Genomic DNA, 24,841 nt, shown 5'->3' with positions numbered 1-24,841 from the left:
GTAACTTATCCGTTTCAAGTGATTCTCTGTGTTGTGTCTCTTTGTGACCATCTACCACATACAATTCTTGGAAATGAAGTTCAGTAGAAAGTGAAGAGGCCCAAGCCAAAGCTGGTATTCACAAAGCAGTCCAGACTGATCTCAGATTATAATTCTCTGAATTGATCAACTTATGAGGTGGCATGTTAACATAAGCCCAGAGTCTGTATCCATGAAGCTTGTCAGACTTGGAGGACTGATCTTGCAGACCAGATCATAGATTAGCACTCTAATAACCCCTACTCTAAGAACCTGGATACGGTCTCAGAATTTAAACCATTCAAAGCACATCCTGGAATTGAATACTTTGTTTTGATTATACATTGTCATATACACACCTCTGTATGCTTTTAATAGCCTATACTATCACATTTTATTATGTAGTGCATTACGATGAGATCAAACCTTAATTTAAACTGAACTTTAAAATATTTTTTTTTCCTGTACTGCTAATCCATTCATCAAAGCTAATCATACCATTCATTCATGCAATTATAAACGCCACTATAAATGTGCTAGAATTAAAATCAGTGTTTAAAACCTTTAATCAACTTTTATTTAGTCAGTTGTTTAAATGCAATGATACAAATTAGGCGTACTTCATTACTTGATTACTTCATGGAGTTGTGAGAGTATATGTTTATGCAAATAAATCAGGGTAGGAACTACCAAAGTAGGAAAAACTCCTCTAAATAGGGAAATACTGGGGAAACGTATATACACATCATGAAACTCAAGATATTTAAAATAACAGTTTAACACAGACTACCTAACATAAATGTAACCACACTGATAGAACATTAACAGTAAAAATAAACAGCATATGGATTGAATCTCTTTCACAAGGTAGTCGGTCACACATCTCCAAAACGGCAAAAAAAAAACAAACATCTATTGCTCTGTTCATTCATCATGAAATTTTGACACAACGTAAACTACTGCAAGTTACTTCTGATTATTTACATTATTCCTTTTGAAACATAAGGCTTTCTGGGTGTGCAAGATGCAAAACAAATCTACACCTCTGTTCATCAGGCTGGGTACTTTTACAGCTTTGTAGCTTTATATTAATTCTTGGAAAGCACAGCACTAAGACATTACAATCGTTTTAAACATTTATCTTAAATCTTCTTCGGGATTAAAAAGTTATTATGTAAACAAAGTAACATATAGTGGTTTGATGTGAAATGCTCAATTCTACAGACACTTATCAACTGTTCACAGTGGTGGTGAATAGAAGCAGAGATCATTTATAGTTATTATAATACTGTGTTTGACAGTATTGTCAGTGTCTGAGATATTGTGTTTTGATAGAGTTGAGGGTTCTGATATAAAAAAAACTCTTTTAAAGTTCATTCATGATGGAAAGGTACATTCAGGGCACTGAAAGTATTTCTGATTTACCCCTATTTTACCTTTACCAACACCAATGGTTTTGAATAGTAAATAAAATGTTTCTCTTTAGATTACAGACATTGTGGCCCCTGATTATCACCACCGCCTGCAAAGAAATAGTCTACAGGTTTACAATGTTCACACCAAACTACTCTTAATAACAATGTTTGTATATCAACCTCTGCATTATACAAAATATCTGTAAAAATTTAATCTGGGCTATAGCAAAATATTTTGTCTTTGTTGCAGAGGTTGATAATTCTGAGATTTATCTGGATCTTTACTGGATACATGCAAAATTAAAGTCACATTGCAGGGATGAACACAGTCATCCTTCCAAAAGCATTTCTTAAAAACATCACCACCACTTGATACACTCTTGACAGTGTCTCATTACTTCTTCTTCTTCTTCAAACTCTGACCAGTAGCACCACTTGATGCATAAAGGCAAATACTTGCAGAAGAATCAGAACCTATCCCAAACCCAGGATACAGTGGCTGAGTGAATTTGTTTCTGATTTTATGAATGAGGGTCATTTTATTAGAAACACCGTAAAATGAAAGAGTCCCTGCCTTTACATCAATATAGACACCAATTCTTTTGGATGCCGGACCAGGAATATCAATCTGATTATTATTCTCCCAGAACTTGTATTTAGTGGGATAGCAGACTAATCTCCAGGACTCTCCATTATGCCCAAACCTGCTATCCGTTTCAAAACCATTTCTTTTGATGCCTTTATAAGACACTGCAACAGAAACCCCATTTTCACCACACACTTCAGCCTCCCAATAACTGCGCAGAGACACACTCTCCTTACAGAGCACTTGCTGCCAGTAGGTAAATCTCTCAGGATGATCAGGGTAGTGATGGCGCATACCATCACTGGTGACCTTAGTGTTGCAGTCCGACAGCAGGAGGTGATCATTTACAGTGTTGGGATCCAGAGTTAGCTGACGAGCATCTGGAGACATTAAAACAATACATGGTGATGAAGATGATGCACAGTGTATGTAATCAAAAAGCATACATATATATATATATATATACACACAGTAGGGCAAAAAAACACTTTAGCCAGCCACCGATTGTGCAAGTTCTCCTACTTATAGAGGTCTATAATCTTCATCATAGGTACACTTCAACTATAAGAGACAAAATTAAAAAACAAAATCCAGGAAATCTATGGGGTTGAGGTCTCGAGACTGGCTAGGCCACTCCAGGACCTTGAAATGCTTTATACAGAGCCACTCCTTCGTTGCCTAAGCGGTATGTTTGGGATCATTGTCGTGCTGGACGACCCAGCCACGTTCAATCTTTAGTGCTCTCACTGAGGTTTTGGCTTAAAATCTCACAATACATGGCCCCATTCATTCTTCCCTTAACACGGATCAGTCGTCCTGTCCCCTTTGCAGAAAAACATCGCCAAAGTTTTTACCAAAAAGTTCTATTTTGTTTCATCTGACCACATGATATTCTCCCAGTCCTATTCTGGATCATCCATTGGCTCTCTGGCAAACTTCAGACAGGCCTGGACATGTACTGACTTAAGCAGGGGGACACACCTGGCACTGCAGGATTTGAGTCCCTGGCGGAGTAGTGTGTTACTGATGGTAGCCTTTGTAACTTTGGTCCCAGCTCTCTGCAGGTCATTCATCAGGTCCCTCCGTGTAATTCTGGGATTTTTGTTCTCCATTCTCATTAACATTTTGATCCCATGGAATGAGATCTTGCGTGATCTTGCATAAGGCCCCAGATCGAGGGAGATTATCAATGGTCTTGTATGTCTACCATTTTCTAACAATTGCTCCCACAGTTAATTTATTCACACCAGCCTGCTTGCCTATTGCAGATTCAGTCTTCCCAGCCTGGTGCAGGTCTACAATTATCTTCCTGGTGTTTTTCGACAGCTCTTTGGTCTTGGCCATGGTTACGTTTGGAGTCTGACTGTTTGAGGCTGTGGACAGGTGTCTTTCATACAAATAACGATGTCAAACAGATGCCATTAATACAGGTAACGAGTGGAGGACAGAAGAGCTTCTTAAAGAAGACGTTACAGGTATGTGAGAGCTAGAAATCTTGCTTGTTTGTGGGTGGCCAGATATTTATTTTCCACTATAATTTACAAATAAATTCTATAAAAATCCTACAATGTGATTTCCTGTATTTTATTTTCTCATTTTGTCTCCCATAGTTGAAGTGTACCAGTCAGTGGCTGACTAAATACTTTTTTGCCCCACTGTATATATAAAGAAAGTTTCTTGCTCTGTTTTAAGAAATGATGGTAAAATAAAACTAGGACAGCTGGGGCTGGACCATTGTGACATCCAATTGAATGATCTGGCCCACTATCTCTTAGGGAAAGCAGCAACAGTTCTTCCATTATTGAACTGTCTGCACAACTGTAAACTGATGTCAGCCAAGGCTTTATAAGCTTGTATGAGCTTCTACATGTCTGGCCATATTGCACCAACAGGGTACTACAAGCAAAATACAAGCAATGTAACTCCTTAAGCAGCCTATATGGGCAGAAAGTGTTATTACAAACCAAAGAATAGCCCCACCAATTTGTACAGAAGTCCATGTAGTTACTGAGTAATACACCTTTCCGTGTTAGGGGTGAAATCAACATTGCATCCAAAACTTCATATTACTACAGCATTCGTTCAATGAATGTAGTACAAATGATGTTCTACTTTTTCATATGTATTTAGTTAAGTGGCATATGGTTTTGAAACCCACACAAGGGCTGACTGGAACATCTTCAAGACACAATTATCCTGGACCAGATCATCGAATCATCAATTCTTTTTCAGGGTCGGAGTACAGCACTCTTACTCTTTTACATTTACTGAACCTGGTAATTCCCAAATTAGTTAAATAGAGGCATCACTACACTGTGCTGGATTACTGCCCTCAAGGACAGAAACCGATGACCTTTGTCTTCACATGTTCACATGGTGTTTTCTATAAAAAATAAATGTTACGTGTGCTTTCTATGATAGTGTCGTGCTGGGTTTTTAAAGCCATTTATTCACACACAACAGGATTCAAAAGGGTTCACAATTTTTTATACTCACAGAATTTACTGACAAAATAGATTATAACAGAACTCACATTTGAGAAATTCCTCCCTGGTTTCTGGCTCAGCATCCGTAATAATCCTGTAGTTCACTGTGGAAATAAAAAAAATATATATCAGGCACAACAAATGGGATTATGTATATACGAATTACAAAAGATGAATGATTTCCTGGGAACAGAGAAAATACTTATTATGCAGCATTCTCACCACTTTTAGAAATGTTCTTCAGTCCATCTACGCAGACGTTTTCCATTTGGTTCTTTAGCTCCAGTACAGATGTCTTAAAGTCCTCAAATGGTGGCTCTTTATTTAAAGCCATCTTTAAATCATCATCATTGGCTTGCAGGTCGGCACTCACAAACTGACATCTCTAAAAAAGAGAAGACACAGAGCACGGTTTAATAAATACTTCAGTCAAAATGACAAATTAACCATCATTGTATCTGTTCTAAACAAACCTATGGTGTTTCTGCAGACGTTGGTAGAGCAGGAATTTACTACTTTTGAGACTAGCACTGTATATTATGAAGTTTCTTGTTCACCAGCCTCTTTTCATTTCCTATTTCCCTTTAAATGATGCTGCAATTACATTCTGGTGCAGTAATCTAACAGTTTGACATTTTTTTAACAGCTTTTGAAATTTTAATAACATCTTCAGCTTGACACAAGGGTTTACTCGCTTACTCAGGGAGGTTATAGGCAGCGGTGCCTGTTGCCAGTAATGGTATCTATATGTCCGGGTGTAGTATTCTAATTCAGTCCACTGACCCATAAAAGACTTTGCTGTTTTCAAATGTTTTCTATGAGAAAGATATGTTTAATTTGCTGTTAAGTGCACAAAGCCCTTTGAGGTTTCTGTCCTTGTTGGCATCTTTTTGTGTAAAGCGCTTAAAGCAGTTCAGGCAGCCTCTGTTCCTACTAAATCTACAGGTGAAGCTTCAGTGACTCTGTGTAAACATGACTAAGAGAGTAGCTAACGGCTCTTTAATTTAGAGGATGAAAACTGCCACAATTTAATCCCACTGCTATTTACATATCTTACAACAGACAGCATTGATCAGTGGTATTTTTTTAGCACCCTGAAAGCTCCAACACTGATGCTAAATTGCAGCAGGCAAAAGTGCAGCAGTCTTCAAAAAACGCAGTTTGTGTTTTAGTTAAGCCCCCTTGTGGAGAATCTTCAGCATACTAAGAGTGAGTGAGTGAGTGAGTTACAAGCCAGGTCCATGAGGTGCATATGTAAAATGATGCGTAGGTTTAAAAGCTACTTGTGTTAATGATGTTACAAGGAAATGTAATACCTGAAGCAAATGGATGTAATCGGTTGTGTTTGAAAGCTCGTCTAGTTCAGAGCGTTTTTTGTTAATTTCTGCCTTCTCCTTGTCCAGTTGCTCCTGGAGACCCACGGCATATTCCAGTTCAGCCTTTTCTCGAGCTCTGATCAGTTTTGCGGCCTCAGAACTCCTTTCCTTGATGGACTGGATGAGCTCACTGAAGATCCGCTCGCTGTCCTCCACCGCCGCCTGTGCTGAGCACTGTCATGACAGATAGTGTGTGTAAATATTATTTCTTTAAAATTTCAAATATTTGTCCCTCATTTTTTTCTATGAGACCAATTTATAACATTTCTGGGGTCTCATTCACGATTCAAGAATTGTTTCTCACATGTTTTCAATGTGACAGATATTCAAAAAGGCACCTAGGAGTGTCTTGAAAACAAATACACCAGGAAACAAGACCCACTAACAAAGCAAGGGTATCAAAAAAGCCTCTATTATGTTCTGCAGTAAATAAATATGTTCTGAACCCTATTTGTTCTGTTCTGTTTACATTTTTTCCTGGACAACACAAGATCTTCTGAATTATGAGGTTTTTTAACCTCTCAAATATTATTACAAACAGAAGTCCCTGTAGTTACTGAGTAATACACATTAGTGTGTGATAAGCCTTGGAGTGTTGAGGGGCTAAGTCTTAATATTAATATTGCGACATGAAAGATAATGATACAGTTAGACACTAATAAGCTACACCAAAGTAAGGCAGGCTACAGCGGTTGTTTCACTTTGTGGTTTGTCATCCTTCTTCAAGGATGACCAAGAAAGTATTAAAAGAGTGCTTTCAGTCCAGGCATGTGGAGCAGTGTAGTCGAGTGCAGGTCAACTTGTAGGGCATTAACACTATTATCTGTCGGTCGTGGGTTTGAAACCAGGGACATGCTGTTCTGCAAGGTCATGCCGGTTCATCCCATCACTCCTTGTGTGATGCTGATCAGCACAGGCGTCTGTTAGCTGTTGTATCTGTGCTGGGGAGCCACGCTAGCTGCCTAGCGAAAGAGGCGGAGGCTGGCCTTACATGTATCAGAGAAGACATGCTAGTCTTCACCCTACCAGTGTTGGGGGCATTGGCAGTAAAGTTGGAAATAAATGATATATTAACAATTATAGTATTCTGATTATTTATTTTTACTATTCTTTTATACTTACTATTCTTACTATTATTTTAAATAACCATACACAGTTTTACATGTTTGTTGCACTACATGAATTCAGTGCAAGAGCAAGGCAAAGGGAAAGAAAGATGCCCCTTCAAACCCACTGCCCACTTTTACTTTTGGTTGTCAAGCAGCTCTTGTACTTTCACTTTCACTTTATAAAAGTAGCTTCAGATAGTTTAGACCAAATGCTATTTTTAATTGTATCACATTGACTAGCACCTTGTTTAGGGTCATCTGTCCTTCTGAAGTTCAGCAAGCCTGGATAAACATGGATGGTCAAATATATGTTTTTTATTTATTTATTTATTTTTAAACATTTACATCTACATTTAAATCTAAGGCATTTAGCAGATGATCTTATCCAGAGTGACTTACAAAAGTACTTTGCTATTTACTCAAGGATAACCTCTGCTAGTTTAAACAAACTAAAGATTCAAATATACCTCTAAGTATCTAAGTATACCTCTTAAATACACATGATTCACACAGTTTTACCCTTACCCAAACTTTGGACCTTCTGCAACAGAGAGACAAAGGTCCAGGCAGGACATTTGTAAGAACTCTTAAGAGTCTTTAGGAGTGTGAAACTGACAACTCTTTCATTTGACTGTGGCACAACATCCTGCACCCAGATTTGAAAAAAAACAAAAAAACCAAACGCTGTTTGATGAATTTAACATCACATTTTGTGGGATGTTAGCGCCCCCTCCTGGGCTGAGTCGTTTTAGCCTCATAGTTTCGGTTTCAAACTAAGCACATGTTTTGGTTAAAATGGACCTTTTTAAAAAGTAGACCTTTTATATATTGAACAGTGTGTTTAAAAATGTAGTACAATGAGCTGGTGTAGCACATAAACCTGGTTACTCATGTTAATGAGCTGAAATCGTGGATACAACCTATTTATAAGAAGCTGGTGTGGTGTGGCCTCACCTTGAAAGAGTGAGTCAGTTTATTCAGCTCCAGCAGGATTTTCTCTCTCTTTTCAAGTCTGCTCTGATATTTCACCTGTAGATCCGCAAAGCGCTTCTGATAAAGAAAGACATTAAAAATAATTCATAAATATTAAGCAAAATGGTAAAGAAAGTATTTTGTTTAACCAATAAAGCCACCAACCTTCTTCTCCACCCATTCCTCCTGAACTGGGACTGTATTATGGCCTTTGTGGTTGTCCATCAAACACAGAGAGCAAATGACGCTCTGGTCAGTGCGACAGAAAACCTCCAGCAGCTTGTTGTCGTGTTTGCTGCAGGTGTTCTCCTGGAGGTTTCTGAAGGCTGAGACAAGCTTGTGTTTCTTGAAGGCAGCAGACTGAAGGTGAGGCTGAAGGTGGTCATCACAGAACGAAGCCAGGCATGTCAGACAAGTCCTCACAGCCTTCCTCTTCTCACCCACGCAGGAATCACACTCCACATCTTGGCCTTGGCCTTCAGAGATAGGCAGGTCCCAGCTTTTTGATGTAGAACCCTGCAGGGTCCGCACCACCTCAGCCAGCATGTTGTTCCTGCGCAGGTCAGGTCTCGGACTGAACGGCTCTCTGCAGTCGGGGCACTTGTAGCAGGTTTCTATATCCCAGAAGCCATTAATGCACGACATACAGAAACTGTGTCCACACGGAGTGGTCACTGGATCCTTCAGCAGCTGCAAACAAATGGAACAGTTGAAATGCTCCTGGTCTACTGAAATACTGGCTCCTGCCATCTTGCCGTGCTGACTGATTTGAGGGAAAGAGCCGCGGGGTACTATCGCTTTCGTTTTCTCTGAAAGGCTCAGGAGGAGGAGGAGGAGGAGGAGGCTGCTCGGCTCAGGGGGGTAGCATGTCGCCTAGCAACCAGACGTATTCTGTCGCTGGTTCCTAGATCCCATATCTGCTCACCTCTGCAGAGCAGAGGCCAGCCAAGGAGCGGGGCGTACGCAGTAGGTGGGCGGACACCAGCAGGTGGGAGGTCATTCAATATTTCACACCTGTCGTTTACATGTTGTTCATGCTTTGCAGGTCAACTGGTAGGGCATGTGAAACATACAGACAAAAGGGGCTGTTAACACTATGGTCTGAGCTAAGGAGCCATGCTTTGCTATTGCTAGTGATGGGGGAGTTTACAATAACAGGGATTGGGTGTAAAGTTGGAAATAAATTATATTAAAAGTTATATTATTATTATTATTATTATTATTATTATTAATAATAATAATACTAATTTTTAACTGTTTAAAATAGCCTTACACATTTCTATATGTGTATCACACTACATAAATTCAGTGCAAGAGCAAGGCAAAGTGAAAGAAAGATGCCCCTTCAAACCCACTCCCCACTTTTACTTTTGGTTTTTAAGCAGCTCTTGTACTTTCACTTTCACTTTATAAAAGTAGCTTCAGATAGTTTAGACCAATTTTTATTTCTAATAAATTATTGACCATGTTTTAAAAGTAATCTGGCCTTCTTATAAAGAGCATATTTTAATAGGAAAAAAAGAACAGTTTTAGATCTAATAAAGGGAAGAGGGGACAGCGGGGACAGAGGGTGTGGGGTCAAACAAGTTAGCTCTTACTGAATGCACTGAAACACATCTTTGAACAACCAGGGGTAAAACACAATAGGGACACTGTACTTCACTGAAGGTATAAGCCTCTCAGAATCTTGTGCATGGATGAAGCAAAGGATATACCGTTGAAACCAGATGTTTACATACACTATATATAAAGATGGATATCCATTTTTCTCTCACTGTCTGACATGAAATCAGAAAAAAACTTTCCCATAATGTCACACAAAGCAGCAGTGTGTTTCAGTAGTGCCTTAAAACACCTTTATTTAACTAAAAAAAAATCAATCAGAAGCTTCCAAAGACATGACATCATCATATGGGCGGTCCGAACTGTTTAAAGGCATAGTAATCTTAGTGTATTTAAACTTTTGACTTTGAAGAAAGTAATAAACATTGCCGTAAAAAATCTCTCTCTCATTATTCTGGCATTTAGAAAATAGAAATAAATTTGGTAATCCTAATTGACCAAAAACAGGAAAAGATTATTTTAAATTCATGTCAGACAATGAGGAAAAATTTAGTTTACACAGTTTATTGTTATTGGGTAATCAGTATTTATACACCTTATTGAAACATCACCAATTAAGCATACTTAAAAAAGTTTTCTTTGTGTGGTGGTGAATGATGAGTTGGGTACGGTGCAGCGACTGTATGGCTGTAGTCCTCACATGGAAACAAATTATTGTAGTTGTGGGCAGATGTATTTTACCCAGATATGAATTTGAGACTTTGATACTTTACAATTCTGAATAAAATTGAAGGAATAACAAGTAGCATAGCATAATGCTATGTCTAAGCTAACATTCTCCACATATGGAAATAGGACACCAAGAATAAACACGAGGGGGTTATCAGTAGTGCCGTATAAAGTAATCCATCAATATTTTATTTATGTAGTCCTGGCTTCAGTTCTGGTAATCAAGAGTACAACTTTTGTGGTATCATGTATTAAAGTACAGTGACCAGAGGACATTTCACAACCCTACTTGCACTAGAGGATGTTATTGTAGCCGTACTTTCGCTCAGCAATCAGCTGTCCTCAGGGCCTCCAATAAGCTTCCTGACACTGAGGCCTCTCTGTTCCTCCAGATTGCTCCAATGTTCATCTTTCCTTCCATCTTGTGAAGCAGTGATTTTTTTTTTCAACATTCAAATGTGGTGTCATCATACTTGTGCAGGGCTGAAGTGGTATCACACATATGTCTTTTTAGAAATACTGTGAATACATTCTCCACACATTTGTGAAAGAAATATGCAGCTGTGATTGATTAGGAGTTTGCTTACACATATACATTTACATTAGAAGAATTTGTGTGATTTGTGTGTGGAAATAATTCACATATACTTTTATAGAATATATTTTAATAAATGAATAAGAATAGTGTTAGATTATTAAATCAACATAAAATACTGTTTGGACTATTCCAAAATAGGGGTCCAAGAATGATATTGGAAGTAGCTGGGGTTTTGTTTGTAGTTAATAACACAAAAGAGCAAAAACACCATTTTGACTTTCATGTGACTGCTAGTTCACATTGCTATGGGAATCCCTTAAACAGGCTATGGACAGTTGGCAGGTCAAAGTTATCAAATAATAGTTCCACCAGTCCCTGTAGTCACTGAGTAATATGCCTAAATGTGTAATAAGCCTTAAGCTTAAGCTGCGTTAAAGAGTTAAAGATCTGCTCTGGACTTGTGGTTTGAATTGAGTGCATCCTTGCTGCATTACAAAATAAATACATACTGCTCTCTTAAATGTTCTGATAACTTATAAGCAAAAAGAAATGAATATACACCATACTGATATTACACTGACATTGTTTTACAGCACTAATCCTCTTTGCAAGTTTAATATGGAAAACTGTTCAAAGAATGCTGGTGATTATGGATCGTCTTCCATAGAACCCAATGGTGGTATGGTAGAGTATGGTCCTTGGTGTGAGTCACTCCAAAGAGTAACACAACTTAGCAGATGCAAGTGCATTGACCCAGAACCCAGGGTAAAGGGGCTCAGTGAACGTGGTCTGAATTCTATGTAGCAGAGTCATTGTGTCAGAGACGCTGTAGAAGGACAGAGTTCCCATCGGATGATCTAGATACACGCCTATTCTGGAGGATGACAGGCCTGGAATCTTAGTCTGAATGTTGTTGTGCCAGAAAGACAGAGCAGAACTGCACTCTAGACTCCAGGATTGATTGTTGTGTCCAAACCAACACTCGTTACCACGTCCCTTCCTGCTGATCCCTCTATATGAGACTGATATGTACACCCATCCACCCCTGCTCCATTCCACCTCCCAATAAGAGCGTCCAGACACACTCTCCTTACACAGCACCTGTCCATACGCCTCAAATCTTTCCGGATGATAAGGGTGTGGTGTTAGTCCCCCGCTGCGGGTCACCTTCCTGTTGTTCTCAGACAGCCACAGTGCTTCATTTGCTGTGCTTGGGTCCAGGCTCAGATGACAAAAATCTACAAAACAATACATTTTTATCAAGATTTGTTTGTATTTGTTGGTAAGGAAAGATGTCACCACATAAAATAAATATGTGAGTCAGTGTAGCTTAATCTCACTTACACTGTAGAAATTCATCTCTGGTCTTTGGTTCAAAGGGTAAAACCATCTGGACTTTGGCAACTGCTGACATACAGAATAAAAAGTTGTATTACAATTCAGGTTAGAAAAATAAGCATAAATACATTTACATTTAAAATTTAAGGTGCTTTGCTATTTACCCAAGAAAAACCTCAGCTAGTTAGAATAGACTAATAGTTTAAAGATACCTCTAAGCTTAGACTCTACTAAACACAAGTCAGTAAGGAGACCACTCTGCTGTTCACCCAAGTATTCTCGGAAGAGGAGGGTCTTTTTTGAGGGATGGCGGGTCGAGCCGAGCCGTACTTGAAGCTGGAAGGGCTCTTGGTACTGATCGGCTTTTGACCATTGCCATCAAGTATGGAGGGGCTGGTCAGTTCTTGGCTTTGTAGGCCAGCGTCAGGGTTTTGAATCTGATGCGGGCAGGTACAGGAAGCCAGTGACGAGAACGCAGCAGTGGAGTGACATGGCTGAATTTAGGAACGTTGAAGGCGACCCTTGCCGCTGCATTCTGGATAAGTTGCAGGGGTCTGATGGTGCGCAGAGGGAGACCAGCCAGAAGAGAGCTGCAGTAGTCAAGTCTCGAAGTGGCGATAGACTGAACGAGCACCTGGCGGCCTCTCTAGAGAGGAAGGCTTGAATTCTCCGGATGTTGTACAGGAGAAATCTGCATGACCGAGTTGCGTTTGCAACATGAGAACGATAACTGATCAACACACTGATAAACACTGATAAATACACTGTCCGGAACGCTGGTGGGCCCCGCTTCTAAATAGAGAGCTCTGCTACTTCGTCCACATGTTCCTGACATAGTAATGCTAGTAGTAATGCAATGAAACTGATGGATAAAGTCTGCCCTAGGTTAAAGACGACTCCAGTGTAAGTTACACAGGTTTAAAGTCAGCAGCAGCTCTGAAAGCTTTACAGTGCAGTGATACAGATCTGATTTGGAGGGTTGGCTTCTTTAATTGTCAAGATTTTTACACTGAATTAGCCGTATATCAGTTAATCAGGCTGGTTAGAATAAACCATAATAAGTCTTGGTTTAGAATGAACAAGTAAAGTAAATGGTAACTACTTTCAATTCTGCTAATTCTACTACAATGTCTGCTAATGGCAGGCTAATGGAGTTATATTACATCACTAAATACACAACGTATCTGGTTATTTATTGCTAATGCATAATAAAGCAATAATAAAGGTACATAATATTGGTTTCAACTTAGTGTCTTATTAGGACATTAACCCTGGATTGGGGAAGCACAGGGAAGTAGGAGTGGATTAAAGAGGCGTTTATGTGCCAACAGTGTCTCCCTTACTTGACTGCTATGGACTTGTACAAAGGTTTTACAAAAATGATAAACCTTTTTTATTGTCAGTTATTTTTTTTATAAATAATAATATTATTACTATTATTATTACATTTTATTATTATAAATAATATTATACATATGTATTTTTTAATAAATTGAGAGAATAACTCCTCTTACCATATGGACTGATCTTGCCAAATTCCTCCTTACAGAAGTCAGCTAACCGTTCCTTCATCTCTGAAAGAGATTTCCTTACACCTTCAAATGAAAGGTTCTGATTGATTGTCATCCTGGTTGTGTCATTGGCTTTAAAAGCAGCAGAGAGAGACTGGAAGTTCTATAAGGACAAATAAAATGAGCATGTGTAAATAATGAGCATGTGAACATGACAAATGGGTGTGTGAGATTAGGGCTGACAGCATTAGGTTAGGCGTGTTACACTAGGGGAGGGTCAAAGAAGCGAGTCATATGCTAAATCCTCACAGGACTGACTGTATCATTACTTAGCGTTTGTAAATAAATAAATAAAAAAGCCAGAGAACTGTACCTGGAGGAAATGGATATGATCCTCTGTGTAGGAATACTCCTCCAGATCACAGTTTTTCTTCTTAAGGTCAGCAATCTCCTGCTCCAGCTTCTGCAGCAGGCCTTCAGCTTGATCCAGCTCAGTTTTCTCCTTAGCTCTGATCAGCTGTGTCACTTCAGAGCACTTCTGCTCGATGGAGAGGAGGAGTTCAGTAAACATCCTCTCACTCTCCTCTACTGCCGCCTGGGCAGAGCGCTGTTATGAACCATAGAGAGAAGGTGGGAATTTAAGGTACAGCTATGGAAGATCATAGCTTACTGATTAGCATTGCACAAACTGCAATTGCATCACTCTGCCTCAGTGCTGACTTGTTAAGTAACCTCAAATAGACTTGTTATTGTGGTTTCTTCCACACATTTGATGGTGTATACAGCCTTGTTCACAGTTGTTGGAGTCCTGAGGGATCTCCCAGGGTTATCAGGGAACTTCAGAGGAACCCCTTGTCGGTGGTAAACAAAAAACCACACCAAAAGGTCCTGCTCCACCACTGACCCCTGGTGTATGTAAAAACTGTACGTTGTTAGAACTAAGAAGAGGATAAGCTTCTCATTCTCCTGGCGTTTTACCTGTCTGCCAGGGAAAAGTTCACATCACAACACTGGATTATAGCTTTAATGTTACCCTATGTTCATTACAGCTCCAGAGGCTCTATGAACTATACCTTAAGAGTGTCCACAGCCTGTTTGATGTCCTGCACTTTTTTCTCTTTCTCCTGGATTCTCAGCTGAGATTTCCTCTGCATTTCCTTCATCTGGCTCTATGGAGAAACAATAAAGAATTACTGTAATGTAAACTGGTACCCAATATCACACAGCCAACAAACAGGTCACTCTTGTATTATAAAAGGCAGGGTGTTATGGGTGTTAACTTCTGTTGCTTACCAGTTTAACATGTTTATTGCCAAGCCTTATACTAGATGTAGTCACTATCACAAAACTGTGTTGCACCTCTTACCTGCTTTTCAATTCTTTGTGCCGCAACAGATGCTGTATCATGTCCTCTATGTCCTCCTAACATACACAAGGAGCAAATGAACTTGTGGTCTGTGCGGCAGTAGATCTCTACCAGCTTGTCATGGCGAGGGCAGATTTTATCTTGCAGATGTTTGCAGGCCTGGACTAGCTTATGCTTCTTAAATGCAGGTGATTCGTAGTGAGGCTTCAGGTGAGTTTCACAAAAAGAAGCCAGGCACACCAGACAGGACTTGGTGGCTTTGTCTTTGCTTTCAGAGCAGATATCACACTCGACAACATCTCCTGATTCTGAGCTGTTTGAAACTGGAGAAGCACTTTTCAGGTCCTTCCTCTTGAGCTTGTCCACCACTTCAGCCATGACGTTATTCCTCCGGAGGAGAGGTCTCGGCATGAAGGTCTCTCTGCACTGGGGGCAGCTGTAGAGTCCCCTCTGAGTACCATGGTCCCAAAAGTCATTAAGGCACACCATACAAAAACTATGTCCGCAAGGAGTGGTCACTGGATCCTTCAGTAGATCTAAGCAGATGGAACAGCTGAACTGGAGGTGGTCTACCGAAATGCTGCTGTCTTCTGCCATTCTCACTCACTCATCTAACACACACACACACACACACACACACACACACACATACACGGCAAAGCAAGCTGAAGAGGTCTCTGTGAACAGAGCACGCAGTCACTTCCTACTTTTGTACTCAGTGGAGTGTAGATGGGTGGGGCAAAACCGACATACCACCATGATCTCTGTTATTACACACACACACACTACTCCACCTACACACAGTAATTATTTTAAAACAGTGTTTTGGCAGAACATTTTTTTTAGCCAAGACACATTTCACATTTATTAAATATATATTTAGTTTTATACAGTATGTTCCATATTTATTATCACTGTTAGTGCTGTTTTGCCACTTTATTTTATTCATCTAATTTATTTACGAATTTACATATTTTAATTCTTTCTTTTTTTGTTTAAAATGTTATTTTATAGAGTGTTTATTACATACAGGGTTTATTCTTACACGAACGGTTGCAACTATAACAACCGCAATTTCCCCAGTTTCCCCCAGAAATTAGCACCTTGCCTCAAATTATGTCTAGAAAAAATCTAATTTTCTATTTTGTCCCAATTCTAGTGCTTGTGTCTGTTTTCCTAGATTTTGCCATATAGAGTCAGAAACCACATTCAGTACGCAAATTGATTGATCTGGGCACTGAAGCCCAGCTAGCATTGACAGTGGCCTCCAGCTCGTCTGTATTGCTGGGTCGGGTGTTTCTCATCTTCCTCTTTACAGAATCTCTATGAGGTTCAGGTCTGGAGAGTTGGCCGGCCAATCAAGCACAGTGATAGCATGGTCAGCAAACCATTTGCTAGTAGTTCTGGCAGTTGTGTGTGTAGGTGCCATGTCCTGCTAGAAAAGGAAATCTACATCTCTATAAAGCTCTATAAAGTCAGTAGATGGAGGCGGGCGTCCTTCAGGCTGCGTTTGACTTTGGACTTGATTAAAAAAACACAGCGGACCAACACCAGCAGATGCAGACATGGCAGCCCAGACCATCAGAGACTGTAGAAACTTCACACTGGACTTCAGACAGCTGGGCTTCTGTGCCTCTCCACTCCTCCTCCTCCTCCTCCTCCTCCTCTAGATCTTGATTGAGGACAGGAGAGCTGATAAAGTGCAGTCAGATAGACTAGAATGCACCAAGAGACTAAAGCACTCCAGGAAAAGCTTGAGGACCACACAGCAAGAGGGAACCAGTGAGAGTTAGGGGCCTTTCTCATTAGCTAAGCAGTGGCAGCGTGGCAGATCCGGGTACTACACTTACAACCCTGTGATTAATAATGAGTCAGGCTCATCCTGACTCCTGTGTGGAGGTACAGGGTTCCCACATATGTGGCCAGTGACTGCAAGCACAGAGTTGATTTGACCAGTACCGCTCAAAATGGTTTGACAGGCTAGTGTCAGTAAAACGTAGCTTCTTGATCATGAAAAGTGGTGAAAATGTACTGCTACTGATAATAATAATACACTTTATATAATAATAATAATAATAATAATAATACACTTTATAAAATATTTTTTTGACTTATGACATATGACAGCAAGATTGTTGCATTTTCAGTGATGTCATTTCCTGTGTTTTTTCCTAGGTTGTTTTTTTTCTTTCTTTTTTTATTTAAAATGATTTTATTTTATTAATTTATTTTACACACCTGTAAAACAGCTGTCGATGAAGCAAGTCATAAAAAACACTGATTATGTGGCAGACGTCTGCTGATGTTCATTTGATGAATTCCTATAAGTTGTCTTGTTGTCTAGTTAAAATCTTTGAAGTATTTGCAACCATGCCTTCTTGTGTGGCTTGCATTCAAACATCCCAATCAATCTGGTTCTTCACTGAACACCAAGTCCTTATTAAAACACTGTTGTGAACGGCCTGTTTATTAGTCAGCTTTCAATTACGACAAAACAATACTACACCCTTAGTTACTTACACCTAAGATCTTATTCAATAGCTGTTGTGTTACCACTGAGGTAATGGGTATATAGAGGTCTGCAACAGGTCAAACAACACTTCGAAATCTTTACATGGTTCTTTGCATGGTTAAATGACTCATCTCATCTCACACTGCCAATCATGTTTGGACACACCTGACTGAATGTGTTTCTAAGACAAATAAATTACAAAGTGATGTAGAACATTTGAGGTGAAACAAATGAAAAATGCCTCCTCCACAAAGATATGGCACATACTTATATGTATATATGTATAATCCAGGAATTGTTTTACTGCGATGTTCAAACTAACTTGGTGGTAGTTTGTGGTCCACATGGTGAGGAATTACATAAATGTCAGTTACAGTATTTGTTTACTGCTACCTCACTAAGATAGAACCTGATGTTCTCTAGAAACGTTAGCTAGCACTGTTATCAGATCACTCTGTGCATTTTGCAGGGTTAAAACTAACACTGAACACTGACACTATAATACTGCTGTAGTGCTAGTGACACTAGTATAAATTATATTAAGGCTCGGACAGAGGCTGAATTAGTGTTCAACATAGTTGAAACATGTTTTAAATTGCAACAGATTACACTAATATATCAGAGGTATTCTTTTTTATTATTCATGAGCAGCCAGTCGTCTATCTCACTCTTTTTTTTTGTCTGTTTACTTAATTTCCTGTAAGAACCGATAGAGGGCGCTAGAAGTACAGAAATACCACGTCCAGGTTTTTCCTATTTTGCAGCTTTCCAGTGGTTGAGCTTGCCAGAGACCAGTGAGGGAAAGCTAAAGCACCCCATATAAACAACAACGACGTGAGGATTTTGTCAATATATGAATATTTATAGGCTCATATCTCAGTATTTTTTTTTTTTTTTGATTCATAAAATCACTGAAAATCAAAACAGTATCCAGATTGGTGCAAAATCCTATTGTGTCAATGTTAATTCAGAATAGTCTCTCTATCATTCTCCTTTCTTTCATTGAGGGAACCTTCTTTTTTATGATTTGACTAGGTTAGCGTTATTTACTCACTGGAACAATCAAGTGAGTAACTACTTGGATTGTACCTTACTGATACCTCACAAATCTAAACCAAATGGCAATTTGAGAATATATCATGCTGTTGGGGTGTTTTCTAGCTGCTGGGTCAGGGAAACTGGTCAAGCTGAATAGTATTCTTAATGAAAACCTGATCCAGAGCACTCTGGACTTCACACTGGGACGAAGGTTCACCTCCCAACAAGCATACCCAAGAAGACTGGATGCTGCAATTGCTGCCAAAGGTGCTTCAACCAAGTGCTTAATTTCTTATTACCCTACCTTTGCCCTCTACTACCACAAGATGGGGCTAGAGAATTGTTATAAAAATGTGTTGTTTTTTTAACATTGTTGCCCAACACTGGTTAATAGCAGTTGTCTAAAAGTGTTTCTTGATGTGTCAGGCCTTTCTGGCCATAGATGATGCGGACAATCCTGAGGGGAGTGTGTTCTGTCAGGTGCTGTCCCTGTTTGGACTCCTGATAGAAAGCAAGCTGCAATACCATGTACACGAGACCCTCTGGAGGGTAAGTATGATGTTTAGTTATTTTGTTTGCAAACATTTTCTTAAGTTGATACGTGTTTACATTTACAGAGCAACTTACAAAAGTGCTTCACCGTTTACTCAGAAAATACCCTTAGCTAGTTTGTATTGGCTAGGATCCTAAAGATCCCTCTAAGCTTAGATGCTACTAAATATAAAGGTCAGTATGGAGACCATACTGACCTTTATTCTGGAGACCAATATTCTGCACTAGTATTATTTGGAGAAGGAGTGTTAGGAGAAGGTTGCTTATGCTACATAAAATGTAAAATATTGTAGTTGATATTTCTGTAATTTAAAAATGATCAGTCATTTTACCTGAAGTGACTGTGATGGATGTTCATTTGATGTGGCTCCATCTAGTGACTCCTATTCCAATGTCTCAGGACTGGAGAAGGAGCTGATATGGCTGGCTGATATGAGGGTCTCTCTCTCTGTCTCAAACATGTATGAGCATGAAGAAAGCTTCATAGCACTGAACCTACACTGTTAAAAGTAAAAGATTTTTCAGGAACATTTGGAGGTTCTTCATTTTAAAACTGTGGAGGAACCTCTTAAAGTGCTTTGAGGAACCTTCAAGCAACCTTTTTCTTCTAAAAACCTTTTCTTAAAGCAAATTATGAGGTTCCTCCACAGTTTTAAAGGAAAGAACCTCCAAAAGTTCCTCAAGAATCTTGGAGTTGAGTAATGCGAGTCAGGAGATCTCCCTGGATCCATTTGTCCTACTATAAGAAATGCAAAGAGAAAGTAAAGGTGGCAAATCTCATCACATCTGAGACAGTATTAGTCATTGGAATGGTAAACTGAGGTATAGCTCCAAAACAGAACATCTAGACGCATGTATGGGTTAAATATGTGTGTGTACACAGTGAAGCGCACCTGTGTCCATTTTCTGGGGGACTGGGAGACTGGGCGCTCCATGAAGTATGATAAACAAATCAGGGTAAGACCTTTACTCCTGGACCTGAACATGAAACATGGAAAGCAATTTACTTGAATTTACTTGTATCTTGAATAATGATCGGGCATGTTTGTGATTTTATACAATGTCCACCAATAATCATGTTTCTATAATGTTATGCTTCATACTTGTCCTGCTAGTTCCCATGAGTGCTGCACATGGAGCCATTCGCAAAGTGTCTAGCATGGCTTGGCTGGACTCCAGTGCTGACCATGGTGAGAATGGCAGAGACGAGAGGATCTCCTCGCAAGAAAGTCAGCATTTCTGAAAACTATTGTTGAGAATTTGATGGCTTCCCCTCACTCTATAGGATTATGTGCTATAATCCTTTCCATATTAATAATGAGATTTTATTCAATAATAAGGCAATTTTAGATATTTTTAGGTCTTTTGTTTTGTGCATATACAATATTTAGGAAACAATAATAATTAATTTAATTAAAATGGTAATTGTCTTATATACAAAAACGCCAAGTTTAATTCAGTAATTTCTGAATAATAAAAGTAAAAATTTGACCATTTCAAATTAATAAAAAATATATATTTTAAAGTAATATATGTAATATATTTTTATATTAACAACAACAACAATAATAATAATAATAATAATAATAATAATAAAACAATAACAATACTCATTATGACTATTATTATTATTATTATTGTTACTGAAATTGTAAGAATAAAGTAGTAGAAAGTAGTGTATATTTTCTATAAAACCACTCAATGTTAGTAGTACTCAAATTAGTAGCATGAATTTAGCGACATTTGTGAGGTGTTAAGGTCAAATTACCCCTGGCATTTACTACTGGTCAGTGTGGGGCCTGTGTCTCTGTTTCTGCTAAATCTCTTTTCTTAAATGTCTGTTTCTTGCATGTTCTAACTGCTTAAACAGGTCCAGATGCCTGGCACAGCTTTACCTTTTTAAACTGGAACAGGCAACCAGGGAATGTAGGAATGCAGGAATGACCACACTGAGCTGAGCAGTTCTCTTTTTCTCTAGGGGCAGGTTCACGAGCCCGTTGTATAAGTTTATTGATAATGCTGTGGAGGAGTCTGATATAAACAGCAAGGCTCTGGAGAATGAGTGTTTTTGGAGGGGAGTACAAACCCAAAGTTTATGATCAGTGTAAGTCATACCGCCTTCTGATGTATCTGTCACCGACCCAACTGTTCCACAACTGTTTTAACTCATTCCAAAGCATCTGTGTTTGCAAATGGGTTTTTGTTGATAGAATGGTGGACTGCTCTCCCAGTAACTGACCCATTTTCGGATGTGCATCATGTTTTACTAGGAAAAGAAGTATATAACAAATATACGATTTCCCATCCACATTGACTTTAAAGCACTCATTAAGGGAACTGTACTGGGTTTTATATATATATATATATATATATATATATATATATATATATATGGAAAGCAGTTCCTTTTTCACACCTACCTGTGCAAGAAGAAGTAGCTCTGGTACTGTAATCTGCAGATTTCTCTGTCTATCTCTATATCTCTGTCTACCTCTATGTCTGTGTCTGTCAGCTACAGTGGAGTTTAATGCTGTAGTTGAATAGCAGCGAGGCATGTCAGTACCTGGTGGCCACTATGAGCCAGGAGATCACCAGGTGCATGAGGATATACACGTGTACATTTCAGTCCACTGACTGATAATATTGGTTATTGTGCGCAGCAGTTCGTTAACGACATCATACATGCAGTCAATTGCAGAAAGAAGAGTTACACAAGTCCACAAAACTCTCACACACATTTTCTTGGTTTTGGGTTACTCTGTTTGTTGTTCTGGTTTGGATCTGACTGGTGGAGTGCATGCGTTGTAGATGAGCAACAAAATGATTAGCATATGTCTGTTGGTGTGAATGCGAGTGTGAGTTTAATCACTTACACCTGCCAGTTGTGGGGACGCCTGCTTTCCTGTAATCTGATTGGCTGAAAGAACAGCCCTGGCCACAGAATGTAAACACGCAGAGTCAGTGGCATGCACATAAAGCACTAAACATGTCTTGGATGGGAGGCAAGGAAGGCTTTTTTTGTCTGTACTACAGGGGGGTTATAATAGCTTCTTTGACGATTGGCTAGCTTGCATCGGATGGTAGGACTGCCCTGATATCACGCCACTGATCTGTCAAGGCCAGACAATGTGCTGAGCTGGTTTGTAATCCAGAGGACACAAGACTGATCTTGCTTTAAACCAGAAGGGACAACAGTGAGATACTGGTGTTTGAACAATTAAAAGCTCAGGTTAAAAGCATGTTTTTTAAACCATATCATTATATTAAATATCATGGCCCAAAGGCCCACATGAGTATACTTGCAGACCACTGGCCTTTAACCCCCTCATAGTTTTTTCATGCCATTTTCCACCCACATATCTTCTCTATTACACAATGCCACCCAGCTGGGAGCCAATCTTTTCAAACTGCCACTAACAACACATCACTGGACAGCTGAACATGCTTTGAGGAGAACACTAAGCGCCAAATCTTTTACATCAGCTAACAGATGCAGAGAGAGCGAGGCCAATTATGTTGTCTTGGACCCCTGGGCACGGAATGCTGTGGCATTGCCGACTGAATGATAGTGATGATATTTCGTAGATGACTCTTCTATGTTGAGCTGATTGATTGACTCTCTCTGTCTCTCTGTAAGAATTGTCTGTAGGAGTGCAGTGTTTGAAAAGTATGTTTGGTGGTAGATTCCATCCTGGAGAAGACTCTAGAGACTGCAGTGTATTTCCAGGACTCAGGGCTAGACTGTGTCCTGAACATGCTGCTCTCTCACTGGTGGACAAGGATGTTCCTAGCCCTTTTTCATCAACTTCAACCAGAAGGTGAGGGAATAACATTATATAATAAATAAGCTAAGAGGGTTTGTTTTTTTTTCATAAAACATTAAATTGAGTCCAAAAGTCAGATCAGTTTTGCATAACATAAATTGTGTCCAATCACATGGATTTGGGCTATGTATGACTGTCTGGACTTTATATGGTTTTAAACCTGTTTAAAAGAGAGACAAAAAGGTCTTAAATTATTAAAGGCTGGTAGTGTTGTTTGTTTTTATAGTTCAACCATGTCTCAGCTTAACTCCTGCAGCAGCAGAAGTGAATTGGAAGGGCTATATTTGAAGGACTATCTGCATAACGCACTAGCACTAGCTCTGGTGCTGTTGCACAAATCTCAGAGGACCCTTTCCCAGTCACCATCATCATCACTATCATCAATAAAGGTTCTGTCTGTGTGACAAGTGATTTCTGTAATTGAGCAATGATGTAATTAGTTTAATCATATATATCTTATGGCCTATATTACATAATACCATTGCATTGCAGTGCACTGGAATAACTGCAGGTAACACTATAGAATAACATTGTAGAGCATTACAACATTAACATCAATATTCTGTATATGCTTTTTACAGAGACATATATATAGCTAAATGTCTTTTCTCAACATCCATAACATATTTAGTTCCATGTTTTCCTAGCACAGAGGGTCTCTGATATGATTCATTATGAGCCAAATGGATTTTTTTTTGGCATCAGCATTCTGCGCCATATTCTCATGTGCGTAGCAGCTAATCTTAGCTAAATACTGCCAGCCTTCTGACAACTCTACAATATTTAAATGTTAAGTGTGCTTATGTTTTATTACTTAGCTGTTAAGAATGTGTGTACTCAGCTGTCCGGCTGAATCATAAATGATTCAATCGTATATGGTTCATATATTCAGTGGTGGAGAAGTTGATAGCTCCTCAAAGAAGCTCACCCAGAGGAGAGCATTATCCATTTTGCAGTGGCAAGACTTTTTGCAGTGGGAAGAAACCTTGAAAGGAACCAAGACGCAACAGTCTCCTCTAGTCGACACCAGATAGCACAGCAAATAACAAAACAGCAGCAGCATAAGGAAAAGCGCCAGTAGATGTGCACTCAGACATTCTGTGGGCCTTTAATGGATGTTGTCGCACCTGTGTTATAGAGTTCTTTGTCTTGCAGGTAATGCTTGCCATGTGTGAGTTGTCTGAGCCATTGTCCTTCCTCATTGAGGTGGTGACATACTGCTGTTTCTGTAATGAACCTTTCTCTCTGCAAATGCTGCATCTACCCAAGGTTAGACCTGCCTGTCACATACTCCCAGAACTACATACCCTCACACACACATTCTACACATTCATGTCCTGAAATGTATGCACTATATGCTTTTTACAGTTTCACATGATCTAACCAATTCTTTACATGAAAATGCAAGTGCAAGCCAGTTGTTGACCATCAAGGGTAATGATACAAGCCTTTTTGCCATTGCAATATGCAGCAGTGTAATTGCAATATTTTATTTTGTTCATATCGACCAACCAGTTCAGCTGTTCTAATGTTGTAATGTAATGTACAGTAATAATGCAAGCAAGCATATACAGTAATAATGCTTACATTACATTAGCCTGTGGTTTCCTGCAGTTTCTCTGTGAAATCAACGAAACGCTTCTAAAGATTATGGTGAGTGACATAACATAGATCAGCAGCTTCTGAGAGTCTTTTAAGCTGTATGTAAACTACATAATAATACACTGCATTATTTTGAATATATTAATAACTAATTGGCTTACTAAACTGCAAATCAAAATCATATAAATTATTTCTGCCGATGTGGACACATATTATTGTGCACGAGTAAACTTTAAATTATTCTCTTTTTTTAACATTAAATAGCTGCCTTGTTATTTAGTTCTGCTGAGAAGTTTATTTCTGTTA

General features: G+C 39.1%; 2 protein-coding genes across 4 annotated transcripts; both read right to left on the bottom strand.

Annotated features, from left to right (window-relative positions):
• Positions 1 to 555: 555 nt before the first annotated feature.
• Positions 556 to 8,748, bottom strand: LOC140576496 (E3 ubiquitin/ISG15 ligase TRIM25-like). 2 transcript variants are annotated; one of them, XM_072696013.1, is made up of 6 exons: positions 8,128 to 8,748; positions 7,945 to 8,037; positions 5,822 to 6,055; positions 4,728 to 4,890; positions 4,553 to 4,609; positions 556 to 2,399 (listed from the first exon to the last, which is right to left on the bottom strand). In XM_072696013.1, exons 1-6 carry the CDS (start codon positions 8,710 to 8,712, stop codon positions 1,828 to 1,830), a joined length of 1,704 nt encoding a protein of 567 aa, XP_072552114.1. In that variant the 5' UTR covers positions 8,713 to 8,748; the 3' UTR covers positions 556 to 1,827. The 2 variants fall into 2 exon arrangements, with proteins under 2 accessions (XP_072552114.1, XP_072552113.1); XM_072696012.1 differs by having other exon boundaries at positions 7,945 to 8,040; positions 8,128 to 8,746.
• Positions 8,749 to 10,890: 2,142 nt separating this feature from the next.
• On the bottom strand, positions 10,891 to 15,673 carry ftr85 (finTRIM family, member 85). 2 transcript variants are annotated; one of them, XM_072696010.1, is made up of 6 exons: positions 15,008 to 15,673; positions 14,715 to 14,810; positions 14,015 to 14,248; positions 13,645 to 13,804; positions 12,137 to 12,199; positions 10,891 to 12,030 (listed from the first exon to the last, which is right to left on the bottom strand). In XM_072696010.1, the coding sequence occupies exons 1-6, from the start codon at positions 15,602 to 15,604 to the stop codon at positions 11,501 to 11,503; spliced, it is 1,680 nt and encodes a 559-aa protein (XP_072552111.1). In that variant the 5' UTR covers positions 15,605 to 15,673; the 3' UTR covers positions 10,891 to 11,500. The 2 variants fall into 2 exon arrangements, with proteins under 2 accessions (XP_072552111.1, XP_072552112.1); XM_072696011.1 differs by having other exon boundaries at positions 12,137 to 12,196.
• Between the last annotated feature and the right edge of the window lie 9,168 nt (positions 15,674 to 24,841).

This window comes from Salminus brasiliensis, chromosome 1 (assembly GCF_030463535.1).
Source record: "Salminus brasiliensis chromosome 1, fSalBra1.hap2, whole genome shotgun sequence".
NCBI lineage: Eukaryota > Metazoa > Chordata > Actinopteri > Characiformes > Bryconidae > Salminus > Salminus brasiliensis.
The sequence above is the reverse complement of the archived record's forward strand: the minus strand, read 5'-3'. Positions and strand labels throughout refer to the sequence as shown.

What these genes read in the sequence shown, in the direction of transcription:
- ftr85 (XM_072696010.1), bottom strand. Translation starts at nt 15,604, where the DNA reads ATGGCAGAAGACAGCAGCATTTCGGTAGACCACCTCCAGTTCAGCTGT. An exon ending in CACAAAGAATTGAAAAGCAG is followed by an intron (nt 14,811 to 15,007) that starts GTAAGAGGTGCA and finishes GTTTCTCCATAG; the next exon opens with AGCCAGATGAAGGAAATGCA. An exon ending in AGGCTGTGGACACTCTTAAG is followed by an intron (nt 14,249 to 14,714) that starts GTATAGTTCATA and finishes GGTTCATAACAG; the next exon opens with CGCTCTGCCCAGGCGGCAGT.
- LOC140576496 (XM_072696012.1), bottom strand. Translation starts at nt 8,712, where the DNA reads ATGGCAGGAGCCAGTATTTCAGTAGACCAGGAGCATTTCAACTGTTCC. An exon ending in AGGAATGGGTGGAGAAGAAG is followed by an intron (nt 8,041 to 8,127) that starts GTTGGTGGCTTT and finishes TTTCTTTATCAG; the next exon opens with AAGCGCTTTGCGGATCTACA. An exon ending in CAGGGAGGAATTTCTCAAAT is followed by an intron (nt 2,400 to 4,552) that starts GTGAGTTCTGTT and finishes TAATGTCTCCAG; the next exon opens with ATGCTCGTCAGCTAACTCTG.